Consider the following 16,277-nt stretch of genomic DNA (forward strand, 5'->3'; position numbering starts at 1 on the left):
CAAAACATAAAAATAAATACAAATTGGGATAGAAATAACTTAATTGAGTAGTAAAAGTGTTTATCTAATTGTAGAAGCTAATCAGTACCTGTGGGGTTTTTTTCTATTCTTTGTTCCAATTAATTCACCTTTAAATTTCAGAGCTCTTTCATTGCATAGTGATTTAATACTGTCTTTCTGCAACTTTTCTGATTCAGCTGTAGTTTGCCAATTTTGTTCCTCACCCTTTTCTCCCTTTTCTAAATCATTTATAGAAGTGTTGAACTATATGAGCACCAGTATACATCCTGGCTGGCTGACTTTGACTGTGGAAAACCAGTAACTTGTACCTGTAGTTTTCTATCTTTCCTAGTAATCCAAAAAAAGACCTTCTGTGTTATTCTTTATCACCTTAGTTTCTTCCATTGTGTTTGGTAACTTCTTGTAGGCTTTGGGGGAATTAGAGTATGCTGCTTTGAGTAGATCAGTCATCTACATGCTTGCTTATACCTTCAAAGAACTGTGGTAGACTTGAGGGATGGTTCAGTATTAAAACCATGCTGGCTGTTTTCCAATAAAAATTACTCATCTGAAGTTCTCTATTAATTCTTACAGTTTCTATGAACTTGGTGTTCTGTAATTGTTGAGATTCTTGTCAAGTCTGTTGTTTGATTTAATTGGCGTCACCCACCACGTTCCATTCCTTTGGTGTAGAGACCAAGCAAGAAATAGGCTCCATTACAATTAATGATTTTGTATTTCCATTCAGTTTCCATTTGTATTTCCATGAGTTTCATTAGGAGATGGCACTAATGACTCTTCACTATTGACGTCCTCAAGTTTGTTCCAAAACCTTTCCTACAGACACTGAGGCAGGTGCTGAAAATTGTTTCATGGAAAGAAAAGCTCCAGTAAGCTCCACTCTAGCAGCGCCAATGCTCTTAATGCAATGTCTTTAAACTATCTCTATGTCACATTCTAATATTGTATTCTCCAACTTTAAGTACCAGCAAGTCATATCCTGTTCAACTGATTATTCCTAACTGCCTGCATGAAGATAGTTAACCGTAACTCCACCAAGATGGTTGCCTGGAAGCAGCTGATCATCAGTAACAGTTTGTATGTAGATGCCTGCACAAACTGTATGCAAGTAGCTGTTGCTATGCCAGTTATTGATTGTTTTGGAGGTTCTTACATGAAAGGAAGTGGGAGTTGCTGCTGTCAAGCTCCTCTTAGCATACTTGTATTCAAAACTAGGAATGTCTTATTTATATTGAGATCTCTTTAAGACTTTAATCTCACTTGTACGGAGCAAGATTCCTTGTTAGTTGCTAGCACCTGGAAGTGTTCAATTTTGTTAAAATGAACAGAGTAGTTGGTATTAGCAAGTAAATCTCTTCATTCTGACAGAACAGGAAAGTTTGCATGGTACTTGAGAAGAAACACAGCATTTTAGACACTTTCCTTGTATGTATAATTGCAGCCTGTGACAAGGAAGAAATTTAGCTATGTTGGGATGATCATTAAAAGGACATTAATTAACCAGATTACTGATTAGGCATATAACATTAGTATATATTCTCCCATTACAATTTTTTCTTATTGAAAAAACACTTTGCAAAAATGTCTCATGGAAACATTTTTCACAATCTGGAAGTCTTAAGCTTCCATTAGTGTACAGCAGAACTGGCAGTCAGAATCAGAACATCACCTTTTTTAATAACTTTATAAATATTTCTAGATCTGACTTTTGGCTTCTTGTCACATTTTACTGTCACTTTTGACTCTTCTTTCATTCACTATTTGGTGCTATAAGTTTGCTTCACACAGTAATAGTATTCAAAAATGGTCCTGGGAAATGGGAAACTAAAATTTTCATCATCATCTGTCTCCTTATTTTGGTTCATTTGAATGCTTTAGAAGTTTTTTATAAGGGACTGTTTCTTTTTACTGTCTTGATTTGGTACTAGGAGAAAAAGATGAACACTAATTACTAACCTGTTTATTGTTTAAAAAAGAAGAATGAATGCTATTATTTTGCTGTGGTTTTTTACTTTTATTTATTGTTTTATCTCCTTCTTGAAAACTGTTGTTGCAGAAATTTCACTAATTGCTTGTATCTCATTTTTATTATGATAATTTTATTGGGTTACCTCATAAGGATTCTTTATGAACAAGGGTCTTGTGTTCAGCATTCATTCATGAAAGATAATTCCTGCCTAAAAGAGCAGGTCATGAGTTGCAGTGGGCGATGTTGTTATTGGTGAACATCCTGAGATCACTAATTCATACTGAATTAGCTCAGTTCATATGGCTGGTATGAATAACTGAATTCATATCACTAATGACAGTAACAGGTAAAATATATGTTCATGTTTTAAAAAGAAATTTAAAAATTTATATGTAAAACTCAACAAAGAAAATAAAGCAGCCTCTCAAATACCAAATGAAAGTACTTATATGGGAATATATTTGCCACACAAATGTGTTATTGGTGAGTCTGGAATTTTTGTTCCACAGCAATCCCTAGAGTGCTCTTGCTTTGTGTATCAAATGCTCTTTCTGTTTGCACTGGTGGAACTGGGAAGCAACACAAAATAACTAAATTCCATCACTTACTCTGTCCTGAAAGTTTATTAAACCAATTTGAGTGATGTGTTAAAAAAATAATTAATAAAAACTTTTAATGGGTTATATTTTGCAAAATTTAAAACTAAAGTTTCACTGAAATTTTGGAACAAGAGAAGTCTAAAGACCATGCGCCTCTCTGTTCCAAGTTAGCTTCTCCCAGATTCTCTTCCTGAATTTAATATGAAGCCATTCAGGCTTCGTACCTGGCAAAGTCAATAGGCCTATTTAGGGATGAGTCTTTTAAATTTTGAATTGTCTGTTTGGCAATTTGAAGAACTTCATGGATATGAAGGTGGGATATGGGGCATCTGGTCTCTCACTGACTCTTGTGGGGATATACTGAAAGAATTTACAATTACATAGTTTAATGATGGGATGATAAGTTGACTTAACAGTTCAAGTATTCATGCAAAATGTGTGAATTCATATGCAGTTGCTAATTATGTGCAACGTAGTGAACAATTAAAGTGTTAATGTTTGAGTTGTTTATACTCTGAAAATCCAATTTTAAAAGAAATCTTTATGCTTATGGTTCTTATGTTGGTGCTGGAACTGACTCATAAAATAGTTGCAAAACAAATATTAATTGTTTTTAGCTAACTTCAGTTGCTAACATGGTAAACAATGCTGTTTGAAACTTAGGCATCTACAGCCATAAAAACCGTCTCTCGTCCATAGCTTTTGAATGACATCTTTAGAACTGATTTCCATTCAGTCTTTTAATACTAAATTTCTTCTTGCAGCATGAAGTGACTGTTCTTCAGTAAACATTGTTGTCTTTTTAAAATCTGTTGTGTTCTACTGTAGGCAAATAATTGCTGTGCCCCGTATATTTATACTTGAAAATAACTTAATTCTAATTCTTATTATTTCAGCCTGGAGTTCTAGGATATTTTGAGTTCAATGCTTCACCTCAACCACCTGGTTATTTAACATTTTTCACATCAGCATTACATTCATTAAAGAAAGGTAAAAGTTTCATTTTTGTAATTTAAGGCATCTGTGAATTAGTTATTTATATGGGCTTTAGTAGTTTTTTGCAACATTTTATACCTTGGGAATTAATCCCTTTTGAGTGTTTCTTGATGTTGATCTAATTATGAGACTGTCTTTTATTACAGTGCGAGGATTGCTTACATAAAAGGCTTACTATGTGATCGGCCATCATGGAATAAAGTATATGACAGGCTGCTATTCAAGGATACGTTAAGATAGTTTCCTCAAAAACCTAAATGTGTAGCTGCAACCCATATAGAGTGATAATCAGACTAGCACTTATTTAAGTTAAATCCAAGCGTGTTTGTCTTGTGCAACATTTGAAATGTAAGGTTCAGAGGCATTAGGATGAACTTGACTTTGTCAATACTTAGTAATTTAATTCAACAAAGTGCTTTCCTGGATGGAGTCACAGAGCTGGTACAGGGTAGCATGATGAGAAGGGCTTTCTCCCTCTTTTGTTTCGCCTTAATAATCTAAAATACAAAATCTCTTGCATTTAAATATGCAAACTTTGTATATGATTAATACCGTTTTGGGGGGTCATAAATTCTGGACAGGACTTTCTTAAAGTTAAGATTGGCACATTTTATGGATATTTCTTCCTGTCAGCAAATGAAGGAAATTGATACCATTATTCTGATTTTTACTGTGCCACTGACTTGGTATATGACCTAGAGCCTGTTCTCCTATATTTTGTTCTGTAATTTCCCCTTTATATTTTGGGATAGTTCTTTGCAACATAAAGATGAGAAGCATTCTATCCTTGTGTGTACATATTTATCAATATAGAAACATTATAATACGTATTTAAATAACATATTTAATGTAAATGTACATTATCTAAACAGTCAATGTTCATAGCTTTTCCTTATATGTGTATCTCATCTTGGCTTTTGAGATGCCATAACACGTAGCAAGGTGCAGCTATGATACCAGATTCTATCTTTAATAAGTAAATCAAGACATTGGACAATTCAGGTTAACATTCTGTATACCTTGATTGCAGAAGAGGAACACGTCTGTTCTTGTTGCCTGCTTCTGTCATCTTTCTTCTACCTCGCTTAATCACCAATATTGGCAGTTGCTATTCAGTAAGATTTCGGTGCCTTTACACAGCAATATTCTGTGGTTTGGTTTGAAGGTGTTCTTCTAAGGCTTTCAGGAAAGAGGTTTGGTGTGTATAATTGTATTTAAAAACTGAAAATTTGCCCTTTCAGATTACCTTGGAACAATACGCTTTGGAGTGATCACAGATAAACATGTTGCAGAGGAGATCTCCTTGGTGCATTCAGGCAGCGTGTATTTGCACAGACATGTCAACACATCTCTTGTGAGTATTGTATTTATGTTGTAGTGATGCTGAAACAGTACATGGAGATTGAAGCTCTGTCATAGTAGACTGTGAATAAGTGTTTCACGGAGCTTTAGGATACAGGATGTTTAAGAATTATATTTTTATACAGTAATACACATTTTCATTCTACCAGTCAGCAGCTGTTCTAAACAGTAGATAAGACCCAAGTTGATAATCTCTATCAAAACAAAACCCCCAAAACCCAAACAGCTCAGAAATGACTACACAAAGACTTTTTCCTAAAGTTTCTACCTCTTTCAGTGGGTCAGAATTAGAAGGCTACTTGAACGGACAAAGAGATTTTGTGGAGAGATAGTAGGAATAGTGACAACTTGCATTTTGGTTTAAAGGTATGACATTACACTGATTAGAAAAATCATGCAAATTAATTTAATTGAAAATTCATAGTAATTCTTAATCCATGTGCCTTGTTTTTGGAAGACTAAGACTGAAAATACCAACTTTCAGATTTGCTATTTGGCATAGAGACCTTACCTATCCACAGTGCTACCACGAGTGGAAACTCTGTGAAGATAAATATTGTAACATGTATTTTATTCAATTGAGACTAGGAAAAATGTGGATTTTTTCAGGTTAAATTACTGGTGAATACATAAAACAACTTCTGTCTGTGCAAATGATTTAAGATAAACTTGCCTTAGTTTTCTAAAATGACCCTAGAAGCTGTGAGCACTTTTTGTTATGCATTTCTTTTCCCTGCATTCAGTAATAAGAAATACCAGTTTTAAACGCAATGTTGATTGGAGTCTTAAAAGACTAATTTAGAATGAGTTAATATGGTGAATGAGTAGTGGGAAAAAGTGTTCTAATATGCCGTAAATCAAGATACGTGATGATACCAACTTAGAGACTGACCTCTTTCACTTACAAAGAAAATTCATACTAGTGAGAAAAATAAAGAATATAAAGATGTAGTAAAAGAAAGAGGATCTTCCCTGGTAGAACACTTTTTGCCTGAAAGGTTGTGTGTGTTACTATGATTTGATGAGGATTTGGAAAGATTTCCCAAAGGGAAGGGATATATGACACACTGAAGCTCGCTGAATAGTGTCATTAGAAAGAGAGTTTTAGGCATTACAGGAACAAAGTATGCCATATTTGAGAACTGCATTCGTTACTAAACCAAGTGAGGACAAGTAATTATTTTTTCTCCCCTTCAAGACCTATCCAAATGACATCATGAACTATACTGCTGAGAACATTTGCAAGTGGGCTCTAGAAAATCGAGAGACGCTCATACGCTGGCTGAGACCACATGGTGGAAAAAGCCTTCTTCTAAACAATGAGCTGAAGAAAGGACCAGCACTTCTTATATTTATACCTTACAATCCCTTAGCAGAAATTCATCCTCTTTTAGATGAAGTAAGTGAAATAATTATTTTTTTACTTCAAAAATACTAGAGCTTGAGAACTCTGGTCAGGGTTCTGAGCTTAATTGTGACAGATATCTCATTTTATTTCACTGTTCCAAGTATTCAGTCTTGTTTAAAAACATTTTTTTTTCTCAAGCCATATTATCACAACTCCCTTATGCTGGTTTGCATCCCACACATGCCTTTATCTCATGTCAACAGTTGTTTAGGACAAGCACCTAACTCTTTTCCTTGACTTCCTTCTTTTTGTGGCGAGTGCTGTATGAGAGATGCAGATCTTTGGTCTTATGTTCCAGCTGACTAAGCTCAAACGGAAAAGCAAGAATGAACTGAGTATTGCAGGACTTGTGTTTTGTCCACGTCATTCTATTTCTCCTCTGCTTCCGTCTTTCCAGAGGTGGTTACACAAGGAAGAATGGACCTCTTATTAAACCAGACAGTCGCCTTCCAGTTTTCTTTCTCTGCTGTTATATCCATTTCTGAACTGCCTAGGACAAGAATTTGTATAGCTGTGAAGTAAACGAGATAGGGAAACTAACTTGGCTGAAAAATAATTTTTTTTCCCTTGGGCTATTTTTTAGCTGGAACCCATTGTCCCATTTAGTATATCACACAGCTGCACATCACAGTGGTGATCGCATAGCACTAAGGACAGTGTGGAACAAGAACCAAGCATCTGTGGAAGATGAAAAGCAGGGCTAAGTTTTGGTGGCAATGCTGACTTACATACATGGCGTCTATCTCCTGGAATGTGTGGTTTCCACAAGGAGGCCTAATTAATATTGCAGTGTCTGAAGCAATGAGGAAAAAAATGAAGATAACTTAGGATACAATGTTTAGCCAAACTAGAAATAGACAAAATAAAAGCTATAGTGCTACAAGATAGGGTTGGGGAAATCTTTGTGGAAAGACTGGAAAAGAACTACAATTATTCTCGTACTAACCTGTCTTATTTTTGGCAGACTTAATTCAGTGCTGCTTGTCACAGATTAAACGTTCTAGTAACAGATACCACTTATTTAGGTCAAATCAGTGCAATATAAGACGTTCTGTTTCAGATTTCATTCTGCTAAATAACAGTATTTATCTATATCAAAATGTGAAATGAGATACAAAAAAGTCCAGCTGATCTGGTATAGCTTTGCTTTGATAGAGAGATATTATGCAACTTGTTTACCATAGGAAGAGATGTTTACTGCAGCTGTCCAGTGGGTTTCATCAAGCAATGAAACCACTTGACTGTACACCAGTTGCAAAGAACAAGGCTGTCAAGTTTTATGTTGAAAGCTGTCAGAGCAAATTTTTTTTTCTGATAGTAGCTCGCTGAAATGAGATTGTATCACAAATCTGGTTTTCTGTTCATAATTTCTTCTCGTATTTCTCTATGTAGATAGTAAAAATCTTCAGGCTAGATTATACTATGAGGGGTGAAGTTTCTTTTAAGGATTTAATTGAGTGTTTTCAGGATGAAAACATCTAAGAACAAATTCTTAAAGACTGTAACAAACTTTTGCTATAGACCACATCTTAATATTGATGGTCCTGTGACACAGCACCCCTCCTAGATGTGATGCTTCAACACCCCTTTGATAATTATAATGATTCATATCAAAGTGTTCTTCTGTAAGCAATGTGCATATATTCTGTATTTTGGTTATGTTTAATGTGATAGATGAGAATGAAGGGAAACTTCCTTTTTCATTTTCCTTTCTTGTATGTTCTATTATTTATCTCCTAGAAAGGGAATTCCTTCTATGGTCCATACAAATGCCATTTTTGCTGCATGTTTCCCCTTGGTTATGAAAAACAAAATGGTGATGCAGCACAGGAATGTTTGCACTGAGAGGCAGGCTTTTTTCTTCTTTTCCTTTTTTCTTTCTTCTCCCAATAAGTCACGTGTTACTATATGCAAAGTACACCTGCAGTATTACAACTATATGCCCATGGCTGGGAGAACACTAACATTGCTTCAACGCTGTTAGTGATTGGTACAAAATTTGTGCACCACCTATACCAGGAAAAATCTCTATTTGCTTTTCATATGGGAATGCTTTAATTTATTTTCTCCTCGTATTGGAAAATAAGGGAAATTCAGGAACCTGTACTGATTAATGCTTCACGTAGTGGGATTTAACCTTAAAATGTAGTGTTATTGCACTGTGATAAATACAATGCAAAGAGGACCTTGAGATCAGTGTAGCGGACTGAAAAAATTTTAAAGTGGCTTTTTGTTGTTCTGTACATGTAATTCTTACATGCTGAAATATCTGAAAATTTAACTTTGTTATCAAGTCACAGCCTCCTATAATTTTTTTGTTAGAAAGAATAGTCAACTTCATGTTTCTGAAATTCCATCTCTAATTGCATACACTTCATTAAACCTGCAACAGATAACTGCATTTGAGTGAACTATGTACAATTAATCCTGCTTTTGTTCTCTTTTTTTTTTTTCTCCCCCACCCCATAGATTACCAAAGTGGCCTTGGAATACCACAACTGTAATAAAAGCCAGGCAGCTGAACCAGATCTTCAACACTTAGGAGACACTGATTCACCAGCTTTTGATTCCTCTGTGCCAGATGCACATATGAAATTACCAGAAACATTTTCAATAACCAAGTACCCATGCTGTAACACAGTGGTGCTTCCACAGTGGCATTCAATATCTAGAACTCACAATGTCTGTGAGCTTTGCATTAACCAGACACTTGGTGTCAAACCAAATAAAGTCCATGTGCCACACTGTAACTTTTTAGAGATAGAAGCAGCTTTGGACTCTTTCTACCTCCAGGAACATACCTTTTTTCAAGTTATATCAAATACCATAGAATGCAGCAATTTCTTAAGTTTCTATAGTCCCTTTAGCTATTACACTGCATGTTGCAGGACAGTAAACAGACATTTTTTAAGTTTCATTAGTTCTGAGAAGACCATCTTTCAGACCCCCAAAGTAGCATTTTCTTCCCATGGGAAGAAAGATAACACCCAACATTCTATTCCTCACATTGAGGATAGGGATTGTTTTATTCCTAACCTTCATATTAGTGGCATTAACATTACTGGTCTGAGCTGCAGGACCAACAAAACCTTGAATCTCTATCTACTGGATTCAAATCTTTTTTGGATATATGCAGAGAGACTAGGAGCATCAAGATCTACTCATCTTAAGGAATTTGCTGCCATTGTTGATCTGAAAGAAGAAGTGCACTATGTCCTGGATCAAAATCAGTCACTTGTTGGATCTGCCCTGGGTATGGTATCCACTATACAAATGCTTTAAATAAGAAAATTAAGTTTGCAAGTAAGCTTATGAATTGCAAACTTAATGCCATTTTGAAAAGTCAGCATTGTGAATTGTAATTTATTCTATTCTAATTTATTTAGTAGTTAACCAAGCAGTAGAATTGTGTTCTAGATGATGTAAGAACTAAGTTTCATATACCAAAAGTAATTCACTTTAAAAGAAGTGAACCTCAAAATGTGTGATGCTTGACTGCCTGATGCATTGAAGGAATTGGTAAAATCTAAACTAATTTGCAGGGGGAGGGGGGGAATTACTATGCATCTAGCACATTTGATATTACAGAAGACATGTATATTAATGGTGGTGTTGATGTTTGCTCAGCTGTTCTGTGTACTAAAATATCCCAGAATTTCAGGAGATGCCGCCCACTTAGCAGAGACTAGCCCTTCCTCTTGTCCTCTGAAACCAACTTATAAATTGTTTTAAATTTATTTTGTAAAGTATGTGTGTTTTCAAGGTAGAGCTCTGAAGATATTTTGGGCAGATCTGTCAATACTTTTATTTCCTGGCTGAATTGGAGGAGTAAAAAAAAAAAACAACAACAACAAAAAAAATTACAACCCAACAATTGCAGTTCTGATTTATTTGCAAGTTATTGAATAAGACGCAACATGCCTAACCACATGCATTTACCTATCATGATGATGTGCAAAACTGAGTCCACCTTCAGAAAATGCAGGGTTTTTTAGTGTTAGCACTGATGTAAACATGGAAGTAAATTCAGGTGAACATAGTACTAAAATAAATTGTTCAAGAAGGTGTATCAGTGTAATTCTTATAGAATTAATTACATTTGCATTTTGCCATAAATCTGTAAGTACAAAAGTATACACAACATAGAACAAATAGCCATGTTCTTATTAAGGATCCCATCCAGCCCTGTATTCTGTCTCTGTCCCAACCCCCCAGAAGAACACTCTGGAAAAACAAACAAAAACCCCAGTGACCATAAAAGGATGTTTAGAAAAAATTAAGATCGGATTGAGGAGATACAAATTTCCTTCCCCTTTCTGCTCCCAGTACTTTCTGTCTCAAACTGTTTTCAGGTCACAGGATTTCCTGAGCATGATGAGGGTTTCTCTGCTGAGTAACACTCAGTGTATTTCTATTCCAAGTCGTTTGAACTTCTGGCAAATTTTAGCTTCCACGTATTTTGTCAACAAGTCACTGTGATTTATGTTTGTTTTCTGTGGGTTTTTTAAAATTTTCTTTTACTTCTTAAGCATCTTAACTTTTGATGTTTTAAAATAACGAAACAGATTTGTATTTAATACCTTTAACAGATTTTAGTTTATACAGATGGTTTCTAAAAATTCAGGAGTACATCTCTTAATTAGCCTCCTCCTTTCAGTTATTACTTAATCATGCATAGATATTCCAGATCTGGAGACCTAGAAGGGAAAAATCTGTTTTAGTCTGGTGTGAGAATTTAATGAAATGATGAATAGTAAATATAAAATTAAATGTACTGCTGTTTGCATTTCAGCAATAAACGTGATGATCTGATATTTTGTATGTATGTACAAAAGTGCTGGTTTTACTTGGGCCTATTTTTGGACTGGAAATACCAGCACAAGTTATTTCTATTTGATCAAGTAATTATTTTTAATGTGTTTGATATTATCTCTTCTGTCTTAATTATTGAATACTCTTATTTTATAATGCATAGAATAATATTTCTCTGTCTAAACTGAAAAGAAGGATACAGTCGATATCTTGCCGCAATTTAGAGAACATGGTCCAGGCTCAGAGTAGTGTAGCTGAAGGTAGTTGAGGGCTTTAGAGCTTGTTTTAAATTTTTACCAGTGGCCAACTGCTTGTTAAATATCTTAAAACTAAGGAGAAGGTTGAATGAAGAGGAAGGTGGTCACTGGTAAACAAAAGGTGGCTGGTCATATTGGCATGGGAATAGCAGAGTCTTTAAAGGCCTAAAGCAAAAGGAGAATTACAGGGAAAGTAATTAAATAATAAAATAATAAATGTGGAATTAAGTGGAGCCTTCAAGATAAGGGCCAAATACTTCAATGCTATCTAGAAAGAGAAAAATGGTGAGAGGATTTATGATTTACCGGGTGCGTGGTTAGATTACGAGGGTAGAATTGAATAGGGGTAGAAGCAAGATTAGAGAGTAGTGTGGCAAGTGAAAAGAAGACTCTAGTGAGCAAAGGAAAACAACTGAAATTTTGTCTTGTTTTCACATCAGTGGTGGTTACTCAAGAGTTGATACCAAACTGTCAAAAATTAATGATGTGAAACCAGGTTTGAATTTGTATTTTCTCTGTAAGTTCTTCTGAATTCCAAAGTAAAAACTGTCAAAATCACATATTTGTGAAACTGAAATAACTTTATTATGTATCAATTTCATTTCAGAGAACTTCATAAAAAATTACAGTATTCTCTACAGTCCCTTGAAAAGGCATCTTGTTGATGACCCTTCAGTCCATTTTCATGAACAGCGTGTAATCACTGAAGTGACTACTAATACCTTTCATGATACCGTGTTTTTGAGTGAAAAGGTATACCTCATTACTGAAAAAGTTTCTTGCAAATAATTGCTCAGACTTTTGAGGAGGGGGTCTTACCCTTTTTTTACATTGATATGCTTTCTTATTTGTAACATAAAATATGTTATTTTGTAACAATTCAGAAGTATTTTTTTTTTTAAAAAAAAGGCAATTTGGAATAGTGGGATCTTAAGTTAATCTGCAAAAGATCTTCTGGTGTTAAAATAATCAAAAAGTCAGTGCAACTGATTCCCTGACAGGTTTCTGCCACAGTTCAAGGTTTGTTGGGGTTTTGGGGATTGTTTTGGGTTTTTTTTGAGGGGGAGGAGGTGTGGGGTTTTTCCTGTGTTTTGAAATATAGATTATTTTTTTTTTTAATTAAAAAAAAAAAAGCGTCCTTGACTTGATTTTTTTCCTTTTCCTTTCTTCCACTGTAGCAGGAGCACATGCTAAATACATAAGGTTTGAGGTAACATTGAAGAATGTTTTGATTTCTGTGTCTCATACCTCAAAGGAAATAAACATACCACAACTTTTTTTCTATATATTACCTTTTTTTTAAACTTGCTTTAAAAAAAGTTAAAAATTATTGCAAAGTAGGCATAATAGGAAAAAAAAAATTAGAAGGTTTTAAACCTAAGGCATTATTTGAAAGCACATGGCAAAAACCCCCAAAACTCTCCCAGGTGAATTGCATGCCATGAATTTGCTTTACATAAGATGTTATTCTGAACAGTAGTTAAATTACTTTGATATCTTAAAAATCTGATAGTAAGGATTAATATCTGTTGTCTTTCAGGTGTGCAGTGAATGTACACATCTCCGGTAATTGGTTTCCAGCAGCCTTAACTCCTGTTACGCTAGTTAGAGGCAAAAAGCCTCTAGACATCATCTTCCACCCCCCTTACAATATGAAGTATACAGTCACTGTCTAAAGTTTGGTGCTGTTTCAGTTAAGAGGAATGATCTGAAACCAAATGACCTAAATAATCCTCTTCATTTTTTCTTTTTCTATATGGAAAGAGAATTCCCCAAGAGTTTTTGTGTGTTAACTCAGTAGACAGAGGGTGTCAGTAAATAACTTAGAATAAAGTTTATTAACATTAGGATATAGTTTCCTTTCATGTTTTAAGGGTTCCAGGTTTTAGATGTTGTGAAGACTAGTCCTCCTTTTCTGCAGATTAACTACAATAGATAATCAAACTCTTCTCCATTTCATTTTCCAGAATGTCTTGCTGCTCTATTATGCACAGTGGTGTGGATTCTGTGCTTCTCTTAATCACGTCTTTATTCAACTTGCTCGGCTTTTGCCTCCAGATAATTTCACTGTGGCAAGGTAAAAAAGATTCTAATTTAATCTCTCTAGAATAATTTAAGTTCATGGAGATCATCAGCCTAGAAAATAATTACTTTTTTTCACTCTACAGTCTTGCAGTAGTAGATGTGAATGTCATCTGCTTCATTTCTCTTTGAATGCATTATTTTGTTTTCCTCTGTATAAATTTGGTGGTTTTCAATCTCACTGCAGTAGTTACACAGTTTAATTAAAATGAATTTTTAAACAGTGCAATTAATCTTGAAGCTTCCTAATTTCAGGAAGTGAATCAAAAAAACGGCAGCAGAAAATAATTTTTACCCCCCTCTGATAATTTGTAGCAAATAATTACATCCTGTAGTACTGTGTTTGAGATAGGCGAAATACACATTGCGGGTTAACCCTTGTGGACAGCTAAGCACCACACAGCTGCTCGCTCGCTTCCTCCCTCCATCCCCAGTGGGACAGGGGAAGGAGGAAAGGAAGAATAAAACCAAGAAAACTTGGAGGTCAAGATAAAACAAAACAAAATTGTTTAATAATTGAAGGATAAGTGGAATGAGGGAGAAAAAAAGCAAAACAAGTGATGCAAAGGCAGTCACTCACCACCTTCTGTGGGCAGACGGATGCCCAGACCCGAGTAAAAGTAAGCTAACCCCCCTAAAACACCCTCTTTTCCCTCTTATTGCTGAGCATGATGTTAGATGGTATGGAATAGCTCTTTGGTTAGTTCAGGTCATCTGCCTGGTTATGTCCCCCACCCCCCACCCCCCCCCCCCCCCCAGTGTATCCACTGTGGGGGCAGAGTGAGAAACAGAGAAGGCCTTGATGCTGTGGAAGGGCTGTTCAGCAATAACCAAAGCACTTCTATGTTATCAATGCTATTTTCATCACAAATCTAAAACATAGCACCATACAAGCTACCGTAAAGAAAATTAATTCTATCCCAGCCAAAACGAGTTTATATATATTTTTATATATATATGCATGTGTATAATATATATTTATAACAAAGACATGGTTTTGTTTGGTGTTTCCAGGGTTTTTAATGTTTCAGTGCAACCCAAACATTCTTGTTCATGTATTTGGTAATACATCAATACTTAAAACATCTGCTCTAATTGCATCCTTGTTTCATTCTGACTGAACTTAAGGCAGGAGGCAGCATGAGATGTATAGGAAAGAAATTCAGGTAAAAATCTGGAGTTATCACCTGTTTATAATTGTGGCTTTACTCCCACAGATGTAATGCTACTCTCAAATCTACACCCATTCTCTTTCCTGACTTTGAAGTTCTCTCATTTGCTCCATTATTTTTATTGCAGTATTACCGATGTGATCACCTATGGTTTTTTCTATAGTAAAAGTGTTGTAATTAATAAGAATTTTATTTGTAATCAAAGAAAACCTAAAAATGCAGAGAAAAACATAACAAGCAATTGAATGAGTTTTTCAGTCACAAAATCTCATGTTCCTTTCTATGGACAGCTTTAGAAAAAATTGCGCCTTTAAGAATGCGCTTGTCCTTGGAAGACACAAAGTAATTTAATCCCAAAACTACTTGAGGGGAAAATATTCTTAGAGCTGTACTTGAACAAATGAATGAATAGAAAAAATTTCAGTCTCACATTGAAAGTGTGAGGCAGGCTGTTTGTTTCAGAGAAGGAAGGTGTGTACATAATGAGTGTGCGATTTAATTGCTGAGTGAAAGCAGTTGGAATACTGTACGTATTTTTCTAGCACACCCCCCCCCCATAGATATTTGTTAAACTGAGATTCATCATCTTGAATATTGGTAATTAATTATGCTTACTCATATGCACAACATATTTTTCACGTAACACATTTAGATTTACTTTCACAGATACTTGCATTTCCTTCTTCCCAATTCCTCAAATGGCGTTTTACAAGAAAAAACAGATTGTCCATCTGTCTGTTCTCTTCATCAGTGTGTCTTTTCTTAACAGAATTGATACCACTCGAAATGACCTTCCATGGGAATTTATGACAGACCATCTCCCAACCATTTTATTTTTTCCTCATCAGAGGTAATGTAATTCTTTTCCCTGTGGGTTTTTAACTTTCATTTTACTAAGCTATAATAATTATCTGGTTACATATCTTAGTAGAGAAAAAAGCCAAACAGTAATTCATTTCCATATATGCATTCTTACTTTATGCATATTCTAATTTTAAAAACCCAACAACAACAAAACAACAAAAAAAGCCCCAACAGACATGGATAGCTGATGGTATGCCAATAGTGAATGTTCTGTCCAAAGGTCATTATTTAATTGTTTGTAAGTCTTTATGAACAGCAGCATTACTAACCTTATTCTTCAGTAATTTTCCTTATTATTTGGTTGTATTTAAAATTATTATTTTGCAATGGCCCAAATAAATTAATGAGTGACTACAGGAGGGGAAAAAGGGGGAGAAATTATGTAGATGGTGGCACAATGTAGATCTAGTGCAGCTTGTATCTAATCGCTTCTAATTGGATAAACTAAGAGACATCTCAAAGAATATTATAATGGCTTCTTGCAGTAAAATGCAAGGATTTTCTTGCTATGTTTTTAATGAAGAAAAATTAAAAAATAACCACAGATGAAGAGAAAGTAATCCTGCCCAAGCTTAGTCTTAAGAGGAACAAAACTTAACAATCCTGACATTACAGAGGGAGAGGAGATAGACTGTTATGTGGGTTTAAAGTAAAACAATTGTCTTAACAAAAAAAAAACAACAAAAAAAGACAATCTGAGTACTAAAGGGGGGCTTATGCATCCTTTGGAAATAT

The 16,277-nt window shown here is 34.9% G+C and overlaps 1 protein-coding gene across 4 annotated transcripts in view; it reads left to right on the forward strand.

The window, feature by feature from the left end:
• Positions 1 to 16,277, forward strand: part of TXNDC11 (thioredoxin domain containing 11) — a 34,355-nt gene that overhangs the window by 11,836 nt on the left and 6,242 nt on the right. For all 4 annotated transcript variants that reach the window (XM_075058769.1, XM_075058770.1, XM_075058771.1 and 1 more), the window contains 7 exons: positions 3,486 to 3,579; positions 4,827 to 4,939; positions 6,146 to 6,346; positions 8,825 to 9,608; positions 12,032 to 12,177; positions 13,392 to 13,501; positions 15,448 to 15,528. In XM_075058769.1, the coding sequence (XP_074914870.1) occupies positions 3,486 to 3,579; positions 4,827 to 4,939; positions 6,146 to 6,346; positions 8,825 to 9,608; positions 12,032 to 12,177; positions 13,392 to 13,501; positions 15,448 to 15,528 (1,529 nt within the window). The remainder of the gene's footprint in view (positions 1 to 3,485; positions 3,580 to 4,826; positions 4,940 to 6,145; positions 6,347 to 8,824; positions 9,609 to 12,031; positions 12,178 to 13,391; positions 13,502 to 15,447; positions 15,529 to 16,277) is intronic.

Source organism: Buteo buteo, chromosome 27 (genome assembly GCF_964188355.1).
Source record: "Buteo buteo chromosome 27, bButBut1.hap1.1, whole genome shotgun sequence".
Classification (NCBI taxonomy): Eukaryota; Metazoa; Chordata; class Aves; order Accipitriformes; family Accipitridae; genus Buteo; species Buteo buteo.